The sequence below is a fragment of the Haplochromis burtoni genome, unplaced genomic scaffold (assembly GCF_018398535.1).
Source record: "Haplochromis burtoni strain Fernald_Lab_line unplaced genomic scaffold, NCSU_Asbu1 Contig_158, whole genome shotgun sequence".
NCBI classification, from domain to species: Eukaryota; Metazoa; Chordata; class Actinopteri; order Cichliformes; family Cichlidae; genus Haplochromis; species Haplochromis burtoni.
This window is the reverse complement of record NW_024582519.1, coordinates 602756-620281: the sequence shown is the minus strand read 5'-3', so window position 1 is coordinate 620281 and position 17526 is coordinate 602756. Positions and strand designations below refer to the sequence as shown.

The following is a 17526-nucleotide window of genomic DNA, read 5'->3' as shown; positions in this document are numbered from 1 at the left end:
TGACTGAGAAACGGTCCTGCCCTGGTGTACTGGAAAAATATTATGTCATCTTTTCGACTGATAGAGATGAGTTTCTTCTATAGTTGTTATGATGCCTGCAGACAACACTGTAATCAATAGTGAGAATAGGGAGCAGGTGGATGAGTTTAAATACCTAGAACAGAGAACAGAGAGTGGCGGCAAGTGAAAGGGAAGGTTTACAGCATGGTAGTGAGACCTTCTATGATATGTGGTTTGGAGATGGTGGGACTAAGAAAACGACAGGTAACCAACGTACAGATGGGAGAGCTAAAGATGCTGAGATTTTCTTGAGAGCGACCAGATAGAAACTGAGTACATCAGAGGGACAACTCGGGTTGAGCAGTTTTGGAGACGAGGATAAATGGGCAAGGCTGAGATGATTCGGATATATGAAGAAGATGGATAGTGTATATGTTGGACAGAGTACTGTTGAATATGCAAAGATTTATGCATGTAACGGAGGACATGCAGAGGGTAGGTGTGACAGAAGAGGATACTAGTGATAAGGAGAATTAGAGGTGGACCCCCTAAATGGAACAGCTGAGAATAAGGAGAAGAAGTTGTTCACAGTTAGAACTGGTTTGTAATGAGATTTTTACCAAAAGAATGCGTTGTAATCACAGAATTATCGATTTGATATGCACGTTTAAACAGTATACAGTATGCATGTTATTATGCATGCAGTATGCATGCTACAGACAATTACGTATATATCAACATAGACGATATCAAAAAACCGCAAAAACCTCAATGCAGGGCAACTAAAGAGTTTAAAAACACTCCTGTCCATGAGTACCGTTTCAATTACGCTCCACACGTTTGCGGATAGTTTTGTAGGGGCGTGGTTATTTATCTGACGTCACTCTCTTTGTTGCCCAGTGTAATCAGTCCATTGGCTGAATTTGTGTAATGGGGGTTCCCAGCCCCGGATTGCAGGGGTACAACAATAAATCGAAGCTATCGCTTTAAATCTTCAATCTCTGGTAGAGCAGAGATCATAAACTGTCAGTGAGAGCAGCGTGGGAAATCGCACAGTATCTCATTTGGGATTTTCTGTAATTCAGAACCCTTTACAGTCGGTTGCTCATAATTATTTATTACACACCATTCTGTCTACATAGATAGGTCTTTCACAAGGTAAGTTAGCATTCCTCTAAGCTAATGGTTACAGCATCAGCTAGCCTAATGTTAGCTGCATTGTGTAGTTACACCGCAACTATTCCAATCGATTACAACGAGTAATAATTCAGAGTTGGCGACTAAAATGTGTCATTATTGTGCAAATATTCCACATTAGCTGTGTGGTTAGACGTTTTAACTCTGAATCAAGTTAGTTAAATCGTCTTCCTTTGTTGTCTCTGAGAGCTAGCATTAGCTCTTAACTTGTTTCATTGATAATAGCTGGACACTCAGGCGTTGGCTAACAGAAGTGTGAGGGAGCTTTATCTTACTTGGGCTTTGTAACAAATTTTAAAAGAGTGAATGGATAGTATCAGTAGTGGAACCTCTCTGTTGGTTAACTACAATGGCAAATGCCCTAGCCATTGCTAACGCCGGGTTTAACATCAGGTCGGCTTGATTTACACGAGCTCTGCCTTCAAACAGCCTGCTAGTTGTATGTATGTGTGGATGTTGTCTGTTTTCCAGGGTTGCGTGTAAATGAAATATGCCCGCTGTCTGAACAAGTGGTCCCTGTCGAAAGAAAAAACGACGACGCCACAAGTCAGCTAACGCTAGTGTTAGCCAGTTAGCAGTGTCGCAGGCTCAGAGTTTCGATTCAGTTTGCTGGGCTCGTGTTAGCAGTTTACGGTGACAGCAAAGAGGCCGGTAGTGGCATTCATATTCATTCAGTCCACTATATAACGTGTGTCAGCTTAACGACGTTTCAGTGCTCATTAAACTTCTAGAACTGGCGCACATACGGTGCGGTTTTTGGATCCGTCTGTTAACGTGATAAACGTGAAAGATGACAAAATGTGGTTAGACGAAAAGGCCCTTTATAGCAGGCCACTCATCTATATATGGTTACGCAGATATAACACATGAACGTGATGTATAGTTGCAACTCGATTTAGCGGTAGTTTCACTGGCTTTCTCCACTCGTTAACCAGAGCACCTGCACTACTAGCTTCCCTTTTTAATCATCAGCTGGTTTCCCTCTTTGTCTCATTGGATAGACGTGATGGCGCAGTTGAATGTCGGCTAGTGTATTAGCCAGCCAGCTAAACAGTCAACTGTCTTGCTTCTGGTATGGAGTTAATGTTGGTTTGATGAAACGTGGGCCTAGACGACAAAAACGAAGCGCTTTTCTAGCAAAGAGGAGACCTTTCTGTACTTCCTGTACTTGCTGCTCAGATACATCCATGTTTACCTCAGGCACTGCAACTGCGTGTGCTCAACATGGACTTCCTTAAAATGGCCTGACCGCAAACAATGCACGATTCGCTTTAACTGATTTTGAACTTCATTTTCTGTGTCCGTCACTCAGTTGCCACTCTATTATGACTCCCTAGCTTAAGCCAGTGCTGTAAAATGCAGATGTAATCCTAGTGGAGGAATTTTGAGTGTTGCTAAAAAATATATGGCCGTTTTTCGTTTCGTTTTGTTTTTGTTTTTTGTTAGTTATGCACGGTGTTGTTTAATAGTATTGAGTTATCTTAAGTATTATGTGGTAGTCTTTCCACGATGTTTTTCCACAAACTAAATATTTTCACTTTTGCTAATGTGGTTTAGGGTATGTGTAATCACCAACTGAATGTTTAAATGCATGCTCTTGGTATTATAACTAAATCCTGGTCGTTTTTTGTTTTGTTTTTGTTTGTTTGTTTTTTCATTTCAGCACTTAATATTGTTTACCAAAGAAATGGTGATGGAGAAGCCAAGTCCCCTGCTTGTAGGGCGGGAGTTTGTGAGGCAGTATTACACACTCTTAAACAAGGCACCAGATTTTCTGCACAGGTAATTGCAAAATGTTTACATGACAGTCTATTTGATGGGAAATTTGTGCATGGGTAATGATGCTTTTTAACTTGCGATTAGGTTTTACGGGAGGAATTCTTCCTACGTTCATGGAGGACTCGACCCAAGTGGAAAGTTGGCAGAAGCAGTGTATGGGCAAGCGGTAGGTACTGTAGCCCCAGTTCATTAATGGGGTAATACTTAATTTTAGTGAAATGTCATTTTAATGGAATTTAAACGTTTTAAATAAGTCGCTGTCTGCAAAGAATATATGTATGGGGAAGTAAAAAAAATGGTATTATTAAACTGCCAGAGGTAAAAATACCATCTTGCACCCTGAGCTGATGTATACTTATAAAATTAAAACACACTGGGTAAATTCTGCTGATTTTTAACCTGCCAAATTAGTAATTAAAAGTTTTGTGAGAGACTAGAAATAAGATTCCTATTTTCCTAGTTCCTTCATTTTCTCTCTCTCTCTCTTTTTTTTTTTTTTTTTTTTTTTTTTCCCTCCCCTCCCTGCATATTTTAGGAAATCCACAAGAAGGTCATGTCGCTGCAGTTTAGTGAATGCCACACAAAGATCAGGCACGTGGATGCTCATGCCACACTGAGCGATGGAGTGGTGGTACAAGTCCTCGGAGAACTGTCGAACAATGGTCAACCCATGAGGAAGTTCATGCAAACGTTTGTGCTTGCTCCCGAGGTGAGTGCTTCTACCTCTTGGTGCTCCCACATGTCTCAAAGTGGCCTCACAATAAAGGGAATAAGTGAATAGTGTTAGGATCTTGGAAAGAAAGCGACTAGAAGTTTTGTGATGACATTTCACCTCTCATCCAAGAGGCATCTTCAGTTCTGAATAATTGCTGAACATCTTTATGAAACTCACTACTTATGAAAAGTACAGTTGCTTTCTTTCCAAGATCCTTAAACCACCATGACCTGGATGACTGAAAACCTACAAAGACTAATAAATTCTTATCAGGGCTACACAAGACCAGCCTAATTGAAAAGATCTACATGAAGTACTGTAACATGTGCCGTTTGTGTATAAATATTAAATAGTTTTTCTTTTCTTCTTCTTTTTTCATGTTCTCAGGGTTCAGTGGCGAACAAGTTCTACGTCCACAATGACATCTTCTGTTATGAGGATGAGGTTTTTGGAGACTCCGAAGCTGAGCTTGATGAGGGTGAGATTTTCATGAGTGACTTTTCTTTTTCTTAAAACTAGTGAGTTTAAGTAGATGTTCATATTTTAAAGTGCTCTTGTTTTTTTGTTTTTTTTTTTTAACTATTTTGCTTCCGCAGAATCGGAGGAGGAGGTTGAAGAGGAGCCAGAGGAGAGGCCGACTTCCCCTGAGCCACTTCAGGAAAGCCCAAACAGCAGCACCTATTATGAACCTCACCCCGTCAGGTACGCAGAACTTGATTAGAACTCGGTGCAATCAAATGTAAGATGAAAGTCTCTCAAATATGATCCGTCTGCGGAGGTGACTCATTTGTTTCATGTTTCCTTATTTGTGGTCTGCAGCAACGGAGTTGAAGAGCCCATGGAAGAACCAGCTCCAGAGCCAGAGCCGGAACCCGAACCAGAGCCCAAGGTAGAGGAGACGAAGCCCGAGGTCGAGGAGAAGGTTCTTGAAGAGATGGAGGAGAAGGCACCCTCACCAATCCCTGTGGAGTCTCCACCAAACACCCTGGAGCCTCCCAAGGTGAGGAGAAATTACTTCTTAGTGGTTTCCATCTCATATTACAAGGGGCAATACAAGTTCATTGAATCTAAAGTGATGCATTTAACATTTTAGAGAATAACAACTTTACTGTGATCCAGTTTTAAAGCCAGAAGGAAAAACAATGCATTTTGTAATGTTAAGATGCACAGAGCAGGACGATACAGAATCCACATGGCACTAATGCGCTCTAATCAAAGTTACAAACATTGATATGACAGTGTGGCTGTTGAGCATTATCAGTGTAGCCCTAATGATGCGTTACTGTACTCCTAACAGCCTTTCTCCTGGGCCTTGGTGACCAGTAAAAACCTGCCTCCTTCTGGCACAGTCACCTCTTCTGGAATCTCACCCCATGTTGTTAAGGCTCCAAGCTCACAGGTAAATAACTACCATGAGTTTATTAACTTAAAAACCAAGAGAGCTTGTTGTAAATTAAACCTTAATAATGAGATACTGTAGGTGCCCCTCTGATAGGTGTAGGCCCTTCTTAGAAGTCTCTTGCAGTGCTCATTTCAAACGTGCATCACATTGAATGTTTGTGATGAAGAAGAGCAATAACTTTGGTACACATGTGTGAATGACCTCTGCTCATTGAAAAGGACACTAACACGTGTTTGGACTTTTCCGATTTCATGCAGCAAACAAAATAGAAATTTTCATTTGGAACCAGGCATATTCAGCATATGCAGTCTCCTCAAGGAAAATATGGAGGAAAGTCAGCAATTCTTTAAAACCTGAAGCAACCGCTTGAATGCTAACAACCAATATGTTGAACAACCAGTAAAAAGGAAAAGTTTTGTCAGGAAAAGATCAGAATGACATACAGCCCCAGCACAAAAGGACAGATTTCTGTCTGATCCTAGATAAAGCTGAGATGATATTAATTTCTTATTTGCCTTGTTTAGCCCAGAGCCGATGCAAAGCCGGAGACACAGACGGCACCTCTTCGCCCCAGAGACCAGCGCACTCGCGACAGACCAACCTTCACTCCACGGGGTCCCAGATCTGGTAATGCTAACACCGACCTCTTCAGATTGAAGATTCCTCGGTTTTGGTTTTTTTGTTTAAATCTGGTTTATTTATACTATCTGTACGTCTGTGTCGCTTTTAGATGGCGTTGCATCTTCAGACTCTCAAACAGGAAAACAGCACTTGAGTTTTGTGAACAAAGGTAAATATTACTGTTTAAAGCACTTGTTTTATTTCTTACTGAGAACATTTTTCAGTTGTTGATCCGATGTGTGATTCTACATTTTCATTGCCTGTTGTTCTGATTTGCAGGTAGCAGGGGCGATTCAGAGTCTGGTGACATGGATAGCAGGCGAATTGTTCGGTACCCTGACAGCCACCAGCTTTTTGTTGGCAATCTTCCACATGACATTGATGAAAACGAGCTCAAAGAGTTTTTTATGAGTATGCTTTTAAAAATATATATAATTTTTTTTAATATATTTATTTTCTGCCACATTAAAAAATATTCAAAATTGATGAATTTTTATTTTTAATTTATCCCCTGATCTTTCAGCATATGGAACTGTGGTGGAACTGCGAATCAACACCAAGGGCGTTGGTGGGAAGTTGCCTAACTTTGGATTTGTTGTCTTTGACGATTCGGAGCCTGTGCAGAGAATCCTGGGGGCCAAGGTAGAAGGGGCATGTATCAACATTTCATTACCCACTTTGTTTCATTTGGTGGTGGATTTTGGTGACACGCATTGCTACATTTCATTTGATGCTAGGGTTCACCTACGTGCTCAGATTGAATACATACTGATTGAAACATAAGTCATTGTTTTCTGTGATATATTTGTTTGCATCCCTTGTCCTGTCAGTCACATATTGAGATTTTAAATATGCAAAGAGGAAAGCAAGATGATGAAGTCAAATTGCTATCGTGTCTCCACCCAGAGAAAGGAAAAAAACTTCAAAGGTCTTTTCCTTGAGCGTGTCTAGACTGGTTTCAGACTTTCTGTTCTCTTCCTGATGGCTCTGTGAAAAATCTTGTTCTGACTGCTTGCACTAGTGCATCTGCAAATTAGCCACTGACAGACAAAACACAACTCTGCTGTCAAACTGGCCCAACTTTCATGCCAAGCATCATCATGGGTCTTTATCAGTGTCCAATCCTGAATCTGTGACATCCAGCCTGGCGCATGTTTGTTTTTGTTTTCTCTGTGAATCCATGATGAGACGATAAGCAGATGTGTTACTGCAATTCCCTGAAGTCTCTGCACTACCTTATACCTGCCCACTAAAAATTGGGGGACCACAGTAACAAAATGTCTGCACACCACCAAACCCAGTCAAAAGGTTTTGCCTCTTCTTTAACAAAATTGGAGTTCAAGTTAAAGAGTGGCCATTTTGACACAGTGGAGAAGATCCAGCACACCGATGCATAAGTGCAGGTGTAAAGAATCATATTTTCAGGGAGTGAACAAAAATGGCAGCTCTGCCTCAACCAGTCCTGCAGACCTGCTCAAGAGTCCTTTTATGGGGTGGGGAAAGATTTTGCTGTTTGAGGCTGGGGTTATCAGTGATGCCCACGAGACAAGAAAAATCCAGGAAATTGCATTTGATATCGAAATTGATGCCATTACACAGTAGCAGGTAATAGTGGGGTTTTATTAGTCAGTGGGGTGGTAAGGATAAACCTTAAAAACACGCTTTTCAAGTTGGCAGCAATGTCAATCTCACCAGTGTCCTTTCACTCTGGGTCGCTGCCACCTGAATGAAACAGACCTGGAGAGTAATGCTTAAATAGTCTGGGAGAGGAGCAAAGTGAAACTGACCGTGCCCTCCTCAATTTTCCCTGCAGCCCATCATGTTTCGAGGCGAGGTGCGTCTGAACGTGGAGGAGAAGAAGACGAGAGCAGTGCGTGAACGAGAGACCCGTGGGGGAGACGAACGTCGGGACATGAGGCGCAACGATCGGGGTGCCGGAGGTTCACGAGGCGTCGTGGGAAGCGGGATGATGCGTGATGGAAGGGGACCGCCGCCTCGTGGTAGCATGGCCCCCAAACCCGGCATGGGCTCTGGAAGGGGCTCCAGTGGCCAGGGAGAGGGCCGCTTCACGACCCCTCGTCGCTGAAAAGAGCGCCCCTCCTCCCTTCAAGTGTGGAAGTAGTATCGTGTTCTTCATCTTCAACCGTTCTCGTTAACGAAAAGAAATCTTCATGTATAAAAGTATATATTTGTTTTTGTTTGGTTTTTTATTTTATTTTTTTTGTTCCCTCTATGCTTTGGAATGTGACACAGCCTGTCAACCATTTGTTTGTGAAATAGACAAAACAAAATAAGCAAACAAAAAAAATGTCGCTTATTAGTTGTGAGCTGAGCATCCTTTTCAGGTTTCTCAAGAATTCGCAGACTTTAATTTGTAAATTTGCGAGAAGAAGAAGAAGGAAAAAAAGGCAAACCAACCAGGAGTAATCTGCCACATTAGGAGGGACTGATGAGACTTAACCACAATAATACAGCCCATCAAAAGAGATTATATATGCCTTGACTTAACTGGGGCGCTGCTTCAAGAATTCCCCTCTATTGCACATTTTATATGGTATGGTTTTCTGCCCGTCACAGGTCGAGAAGAGTGAGATGCAAAGTTCTGTGCAGTTCCTGGGGGGAAAGCTTGCCTTTTACTTTTTCTTTTTTGAGAGACCACTGCTTCAAAATTGCATAATGCTCTCATCAATATGCACTAATGGGTACTTTTGTCATGTTACGTTGACATCCATGCTCGGGACGCAGCTGGAGAGACCTGTTTTGTCTCAAAGCGATACGACTTAACCGGGGCAGGCCTCACTCGCAGCCCGTCGGCTGTGACCAATGTACTTTTCACATTTTTGACCCAAAACAACCTTTCGATTACTGCTGGATGGACAAGATAAACAAATCTACATGACACTTTTCTCTCATTTATGAATCAAAAAAAATCCTCTAATCCTGGACTTACACCCGATGAGTGAGGAAACAAAGGATAAATGAGAAACAAAGCTGAACAATAGAAGAGTAGTAATGATGGCGGCTTGCTCTTGTTTTGTTTTCTTTCTTTGGTTTTATTTTTTTTTGTTTTTTTTCCCCTCTTGATTCTGAGTGTTTAGTTTTTTTCTTCTTTTTTTTTTTGTTTTTTTTTTTTTTAAAGTCCTGCCAGCTAGACTGCGAAACTGGGATGGTCAACACCTCTCTCCCTCTTCCCTCCCTTCCTGTCTTAAGTGCGGAGTAATTGAATAAATGTACAGCAAAAATCATAGTTTACTGTATGTTTCGCTTTTCTGTGTATATCCATTTCTCTCTCGACTTGATAAAAGCATGATGGTGCCTTCTCTTTCACCTTTTCCAGTCTTACTAAAGCTAAAAGTGGTTTGGGGCTGCTACACAGCTGCTCTTTTCTTTCTTTTTTTGAACTGGTATCTGCTGAGAGCAGATTTTGGAAAAAAAAATACTTGCAGTATTCATAAGATTTGTTTTTCAGGTGCATATTTCATTTTCCATACTGTTTTATTACTACAGATAATCTGCTGTGAGTTTTGTACATTTGTTGTAATTGTGTGTCGTGGGTTTTGTAGAGACAATAGGGGCCTCATGCTCTGTTTTGTTAAAACAGCAAAGAGGTGCAGCCCCACATCTGAAGAACTTCATCCTCCAAAAAAAACCAAAAGGTACATTAAAAATGGTGGCAGTGACTTCTTGGTCTTTTGGTTTAACAGGTCATAGCTCCGCATGACCACGATTTCATTGAACTGACGCTTCGGCGATGTCTCAGAATAAAATTCAGACACTGGCCGTAGTTTTGATCGACTCATGGCAGCAATCGGGTTGACCCCTGGACTCACAAGTTGTCAGACTGTTGTTTTATTTTTTTTTCCTCAGCAACAATTTTTGTAAAGATCTGTATGCGTGGGGCTCGTCGGTCCCCTCCAGCCTACAGACAAGCAAATAACTGCACTCACTTTTCTAGCGTTAAAACATTTGTATTTTCATATGCTGATTATTCACTGTGCATATTTTGAGTTATCTGAATGCCATACATGTCAGCTCCTCCTTGTCCATTAGCATTTTTCTTTTTTTTGTTACCACTCGGTAAGGGAGGGAAGACCTTTTGGTTTCGGCTGGAAAGGAAAACGTGTTTTTCTTTTTTTTTCCTTTTATCTTGCACTGAAACGGGAAGTAAAATGATGATGTAGCATTTTTCTTGACAAATATACTAATGCGGTCTTCCTTGTCTGGTGGTTTTGCACTATTTCCAACATTTCTGGGACAATCTCGTCAGTCTCAACACAACAACTTCTCCAAATTTCTCATCTGGCTGCAAAAAAGAAATTGCTCTTCGTAATTAGTGTGAAATCTCTCCTTCTCACTCGCAGTTGAAACAAGACGTGGTAAATAAGTATGGTATCGTCAAGGTAGATTTTCACAGTCATGCTTGGTAATTTTGTGGTATGTTTTCAGATGTGGAAATGGCTTTTAAACTTTAAACTTGGTAACAGCTTTTGACCTAACATTGCAGAAAAATGACAGCTTTGATCCTCGAGTGCCTCAGCCCACCCACCCCCTCCCCACCAAATGTCTATTTGTCAGGTAATTGCTTAACGCGGGCACTTGACTGCAATCATAATTTTTACAGCAACGGTCAATGAAGAGAGTGGTGAAGAAGAGCCATCATGCTTTCAAACCGATCTCGTGCTTTCTCCATGTCAGTGGTGGTAAAACGTTCGAAGGTAGAAATTTATAGATGGGTAATTCTTTTCTCGCTGAGGTCTTTAACGACTCATCCCTCTCGAAACTTTAAAGGACCCTCGAAAGGAAAAAGGAAGAAAAAGTGTTAATTTATTTTTCTGTGATTTAAAAGTGCAGTTAATGGATCCTCATTGTAAATCATTCCAACCCTTTTTTTTTTTTTTGATGGAAATAGAAGTATCTTCTTGGCTTTAGCAAGTGTGGTAAACATTTGGCTGCCATCTTCATTTTACTGTGTTTACCCTTGTTGCTATTACAAAACTGTTGTAGGTGGAGACTTTTTTTTCCCCCCTTTTTTTTAACGTTTAGGTCCTTATTTTATTTTTCTTTCTTCCTTTCCATTTTGAATGTGTTGGAATTAACATACAATAAACTACTGATAACATCACCGCTCATACCGTTTGTCATGTTTACAGGAGACTCCCCTCGTTGGCCGTGTAAAGTTTAGGCCTCCAAACACAAACTATATTAAACATAGGGTTGTGGAGGAAAAGAGAGACTCCCTGTAAAGTTTCTTGCAAAATTGCTTCTCAAAATAGCCTTAAAAGGTGTCAGAAAGTCTTAAGCTCGCTCATACAAACTCATTTTTCTCTCTCCCAGTTTTTTCCTGTTAGTTTCTGTAAGTGGTTGATGGCTGTCAGCTAACATTTTTAGTCTCTGTAACACTGGAGCGATAGATGGAATTGTTAACTCCACCCATGCATCAGTTTCCTGCTGCTTAATCCTAATACTAAAACTGATTAGTTCTATTATTAGGATTGCTAAATTATATTACAGTCCCTGGCTACGTTATTCTTGGTGCTGATATTTACTCAGCGAGTCGCAAGGCAGCAACTGAGTGCATTTTGGCATGTAGAAACGACCTGCTGAAGCCCAAACCGAGCATCAGAATGAGGAAGAAAGGTGACTTTGAACGTGGCTTGGTTGTTGGTGCCGGACGGTTTGGTTTGAGTATTTCAGAAACAGTTAATCTACAACTTTCCCACACAACCACCTCCTGGGTTTACAGACAATGGGCCAATAAAGAGAAAAATATCCAGTGAGCAGCAGTTCTCTGGGTGAAAATACTTTGTTGATACCAGACGTCAGAGTAGAAGGGTCAGACTACTTTGAGCTGATAGGAACAACAGTGAGTCAAATAACCACTCATTAAAACAAAAGTGTGCAAAAGGCATCTGTGAACACATGTCGAACCTTGAGGCAGACGGGCTACAGCAGCAGAAGACCAGACCAAGTGCCAGTCCTGTTACCTAAGAACAGGAACTAAAATTGGACAACAGAAGGTGTTAAAAAAATATTGCCTGATGTGACGGGTTTCAATTTGTACCCTGATATTTAGGTGGTAGGTTCAGGGTTTGGCGTTAACAACATAAAGTATGGATCCATCCTGCCTTGTATCAATGGTCCACGCTGCTGCTGGTGGTGTAAGAGTGTTCAGGTTCTTTTTTGGCACACTTTGAGCCCCTTACTACCAACTGAGCATTGTTTAAATGCCACAGCCTACCCAAGTCCATCTTTTTAAGACCACATCGTACCCATCTTCTGATGCTCATTTCCAGCAGGTTATGTGCCATGAAAATCTCAGATCATCTCTGCAACAGTTGTTTGATGCCATCACGCCAACATGGACCAGAATTTCTGAGGAATGTTTTAAGCACCTTGGGCCTATCTGACGGGCAGTGCTTTGAGCAGCTGAAATACAAAAGTAACTCTGAAATGAAATAATGTGTATATATAATCTAGAGGAATATATACCAAACAAGAGAAAGGCAAGAGTCTGTTTGTGAGTGGCCTGAGTGACGAGACCGTGGCTCAGATTGGTAAGGTGTGGTGGCCCATCGGAAGAAGCTGTTAGTGACCCTGGACGCTCACCAGAGGGTAGTGGGTCAAACTGGTGGTGTGCAGGGTGCAAGGGGTCACCTGTGATGAACCTGGTTTTCCTGAGACAGGAGCCAGTGATTTCTTGGGAATTGTTAATTACATTGTGCACAGCCTTCCTGTTGTCAGAGGTGGACCATGCGTACCAAACATCCAGGCAGTAGGAGAGCAGTACAAGGCTCCTTTATTTTTTTTTTAAGGAATTTAATTTTTAAGGATTAAGGTATGCTCCAATTGTTTTCAGTTGGTGAAAGATCTGGACTGCTGCCAGGCCTCTTCGCCACCCAGACTCCTCTACTGGTATAGAATAGAATAGTAAGTAAGTAAAATGTATTTATATAGGACTTTTCACCGATAAAAATCACAAAGTGCTTCACAATAAAACCAGAAAGATACATAAAATAATAATATGAAACAATAAAAAAAATGAATTAAAAGCTTGTTTGTATAGAAATGTCTTCGGTTACTTTAAAAAATAAAATAACAACCTGTTATTGTCATTGTACAATGAAACTTGTGGACAACACCATGCTGTTATATTAGATGCTGCAGTATGAGGTTTAGTATCATCTTACTGAAATACGCATTCCCTGACAGACAGGTCAGCTGGATAGGAGGTTATGTTGAAATCCTGTATATACGTTTCAGCATTGAAGGTGCTGCTAATCTCATGGGACCTAAAGCACCTCAATACAGTCAGAGATGTATGATTTTCAACCGAGTCTGGAGAATGTGGCATCCATGTTTTTGTTTTTTGTTTTTTTGTTTTTTACCTCAGTTAATGTCTGGAAGTGTTCCTGAGCCCATGCAATGATTCCCTATTTTGATCCCGACTGACTGATTTTCAGCCGTGTCCCTTGTGTACAGAGATTTCTCCAGATTCTTAAAATCTTTTTATGATATTGTGTACTCTAGACGATGAGATATTCCAGGTCTTTGCAGTTTTACATTAAGGAACATCATTCTGTGATTGTTCCACAATTTAAAGATCCATATTTAAAATGTATAAGTTCATTTTTTGGTAGATTAGTAAACCTCTGAAGATGCAGGTGTTGTCGTTCCCATAGCTGACAGAAAATGTGTCCAGGCTTCTCTGTGTGAAGCTTTTAAAAGACACTAGAGGACCACATGTTGCTTTTGCTTTGTCATTTGTGTCATGGCTCTGATGTGCAATGATGAAACTCCACTGCTTTTATATTATTGTACTGGATTGCTTCACTAATTTCAACATAAGTTTATTAAAGACACTGAATTACTGGGTGCATTTGAATCGGTTTGTGGTGCCTGTGCTGTGTGGAAGCAGCTGTGCGCAGGGCTTTAGAAACAAGATTTATGCAAATCAAGATTCACACATAATAAAGGGCACGATCAGTAACAATGAACCCGGCCATCAGAGCAGATGGTAGATGGGGGTTAAGGGCACTGAAGACACAGTTACAGAAACAGTTTTCATTGCTGTAGGAAAATTAAAAGGTAATTCTTTATTTAAACAGCCAAACGTGCTGTTGTGTTTGTTGGGAAATGATATTTGGTGGCATGAAGGTTTACTTGTTCTCTTCTGGCTGAATGCTGTCTCTCCGGCTCTTCATGGTGAGCCGGAAGCAGCTAGACATCCATGTGTAGATGTTTACAGCTAATTGAATGAACATTGTCATGCTTATCTCAGCGTTCCTGTAGATTTTTCCCCCTCTTTATTCTCATCCAGATCACACACCACTCAGCAGACCTGGATCTATATAATGTTCCATGAAACACAATTCTTTCTTTGGGCCCATAGTCCCCTGGCAGGTTAATCCAGCCCTGGAGTTACACGCAGGTTAGAATCAAGTAGATCTGGTTTCTGGTTTCACTTTATTTTTCTGTGATTTGTGCTTCCTCTGAGTGTGTTTCTGTAAACTTTACTGTTTACCTGCTGTTTTCTGTAAGTACCTACACATATAAACTTAGTCACTCTGCTTAAGGATTATTTAGATGTGTATTTGACAGTTATACCATACCTATTAGTTATATTTCAAAATTAAAAGCAAAAAAAAAAAGTCAATAAAATGCATTAGACTGTACAGGTTCAAGTGCCCAACAGTCCTTTCCTGAATGCCTTTCCTGAGGTTCGCACTGTGTCCTATTTATGTGTGACAATTTGATTTCCCTCGGATTGAGCTAGACATATGACAGCAATTATAAGCTGAAATAGTAAAATTCTCCAAAGTAGGTAACAAAGTTATGAATCAGTCATAAAGTGCACACACCAAAACAGTTTTCACTTTGTTAAATCCCTGCACGCTGACTAGGAAGTTTGGGTTGTTTGTATGCGCTGATCCAACCCTGAATTACACTATTAGAATGACCACCTACACAATGAAAAAGGTTCCTGTGTGCTTATGTCTGTCTGCAGGCTAACAATCAATTAAAGGTACAGTAAGTGATGTTTGTGAGGTAACAGAATATTGTATTCATAATTAAAAATTGATTTATGGATTCTTGTAAACTAATTAAGAATTAATACATAAAAAATGCATAAGAGGTTGCCAGTTTTTGTATATATATATTTTTGTATATTTTAAGGTTTTAACAATGGACAGCTTTCACCTCGTGCTTGTATAGTTATTGCAACATCGTGTATATGAAATGTGTTTATGTTTTTTTATTTGTTTTATTATGTGTACTGGTTGTTTTGACTCTATAAAAACCAAATGCCTTCATATTATGGCATACTATGGTCCCTCATAATAACTGTCTACAACAAAAACATAAATAGCCTATTTGACATTAATAGATGTATGATCAATCCTCACACAATGTTTTGGAGAGCAGGGAGAGTGGGTTTTAAAAAAAAAAAAAAAAGATTTTACAACATTTGTTTTTTAAAATATCATATCCTGTCCAGTCATAATCATTCAAGTATAATAAACTGAAAGTGGAAATGTTACTGACACTGAAACAGTTGGTATTTATTACACCTACTTCTGTGTAATTAAAAAAAATCCTCCTAACTGCCATTTATACAGGGAGTGCAGAATTATTAGGCAAATGAGTATTTTGTCCACATCATCCTCTTCATGCATGTTGTCTTACTCCAAGCTGTATAGGCTCGAAAGCCTACTACCAATTAAGCATATTAGGTGATGTGCATCTCTGTAATGAGAAGGGGTGTGGTCTAATGACATCAACACCCTATATCAGGTGTGCATAATTATTAGGCAACGTCCTTTCCTTTGGCAAAATGGGTCAAAAGAAGGACTTGACAGGCTCAGAAAAGTCAAAAATAGTGAGATATCTTGCAGAGGGATGCAGCAGTCTCAAAATTGCAAAGCTTCTGAAGCGTGATCATCGAACAATCAAGCGTTTCATTCAAAATAGTCAACAGGGTCGCAAGAAGCGTGTGGAAAAACCAAGGCGCAAAATAACTGCCCATGAACTGAGAAAAGTCAAGCGTGCAGCTGCCAAGATGCCACTTGCCACCAGTTTGGCCATATTTCAGAGCTGCAACATCACTGGAGTGCCCAAAAGCATAAGGTGTGCAATACTCAGAGACATGGCCAAGGTAAGAAAGGCTGAAAGACGACCACCACTGAACAAGACACACAAGCTGAAACGTCAAGACTGGGCCAAGAAATATCTCAAGACTGGTTTTTCTAAGGTTTTATGGACTGATGAAATGAGAGTGAGTCTTGATGGGCCAGATGGATGGGCCCGTGGCTGGATTGGTAAAGGGCAGAGAGCTCCAGTCCGACTCAGACGCCAGCAAGGTGGAGGTGGAGTACTGGTTTGGGCTGGTATCATCAAAGATGAGCTTGTGGGGCCTTTTCGGGTTGAGGATGGAGTCAAGCTCAACTCCCAGTCCTACTGCCAGTTTCTGGAAGACACCTTCTTCAAGCAGTGGTACAGGAAGAAGTCTGCATCCTTCAAGAAAAACATGATTTTCATGCAGGACAATGCTCCATCACACGCGTCCAAGTACTCCACAGCGTGGCTGGCAAGAAAGGGTATAAAAGAAGAAAAACTAATGACATGGCCTCCTTGTTCACCTGATCTGAACCCCATTGAGAACCTGTGGTCCATCATCAAATGTGAGATTTACAAGGAGGGGAAACAGTACACCTCTCTGAACAGTGTCTGGGAGGCTGTGGTTGCTGCTGCACGCAATGTTGATGGTGAACAGATCAAAACACTGACAGAATCCATGGATGGCAGGCTTTTGAGTGTCCTTGCAAAGAAAGGTGGCTATATTGGTCACTGATTTGTTTTTGTTTTGTTTTTGAATGTCAGAAATGTATATTTGTGAATGTGGAGATGTTATATTGGTTTCACTGGTAAAAATAAATAATTGAAATGGGTATATATTTGTTTTTTGTTAAGTTGCTAATAATTATGCACAGTAATAGTCACCTGCACACACAGATATCCCCCTAAAATAGCTAAAACTAAAAACAAACTAAAAACTACTTCCAAAAACAATCAGCTTTGATATTATTGAGTTTTTTTGGATTCATTGAGAACATGGTTGTTGTTCAATAATAAAATTATTCCTCAAAAATACAACTTGCCTAATAATTCTGCACTCCCTATAATTGTATATATTAATTCAGCATTAATTAATACTTCTTTGATCACCAGTTAACCTAACATGTGTTTGTTTTTGGACCGTTGTACTTTGGAGGAGGTCAAACATGTAAACTCCGTAAAGACAGACCCCAGCCAGGATTTGAAGCAGGAACTTGCTGTGAGGAAGTAGTGCTAACCACTCTGCCACCATGCTGCCCTAATACACGTCTTGTATCTGCCAGGCAGCCTCTGACCTCTGTATGACCTCTTTTCCTTATGTGCATCATACATAATCGCTACTACATATACACAGAAACGACAGTTTACAGTTTCAAGTTTACATTTGCATTGTTACAATTGTTGAGAAATCAACAATTTCTCTTGATTTGATGCCCACTGGCACAATGATCTGAAATCCACCTGGATAGTTACAGATCAATTTAATTCAGAACAAACTCAGTGTTTAAAGGATTGTAACTCCTGTACAACAGTATAAAATTTAGAGACATTTGTATTCTTTGTGTTTTTTAGCACTAAATGACACATTTTACTCCAGTCAATTTTACTTGAACATTGTGTGAGAGTTAAAAACTTTAACCCTCTAATGATAGATTTAATTGATAATTGTTTATTTTATCGCTGCATTGCCTATCACAGA

General features: G+C 40.3%; 1 protein-coding gene across 4 annotated transcripts; it reads left to right on the top strand.

Annotated features, from left to right (window-relative positions):
- Nucleotides 1-964: 964 nt before the first annotated feature.
- g3bp2a (G3BP stress granule assembly factor 2a) lies at nucleotides 965-10836 on the top strand. 4 transcript variants are annotated; one of them, XM_005932358.3, is made up of 13 exons: nucleotides 968-1158; nucleotides 2861-2979; nucleotides 3061-3142; nucleotides 3512-3685; nucleotides 4079-4169; nucleotides 4288-4393; nucleotides 4511-4691; nucleotides 4989-5090; nucleotides 5618-5720; nucleotides 5824-5883; nucleotides 5994-6125; nucleotides 6238-6356; nucleotides 7528-10836. In XM_005932358.3, the coding sequence occupies exons 2-13, from the start codon at nucleotides 2885-2887 to the stop codon at nucleotides 7798-7800; spliced, it is 1518 nt and encodes a 505-aa protein (XP_005932420.1). In that variant the 5' UTR covers nucleotides 968-1158; nucleotides 2861-2884; the 3' UTR covers nucleotides 7801-10836. The 4 variants fall into 4 exon arrangements, with proteins under 4 accessions (XP_042080967.1, XP_042080966.1, XP_005932420.1 ...); XM_005932357.3 differs by having other exon boundaries at nucleotides 6238-6365; XM_042225033.1 differs by lacking the exon at nucleotides 4989-5090 and having other exon boundaries at nucleotides 965-1158.
- The last annotated feature ends 6690 nt before the right edge of the window (nucleotides 10837-17526 follow it).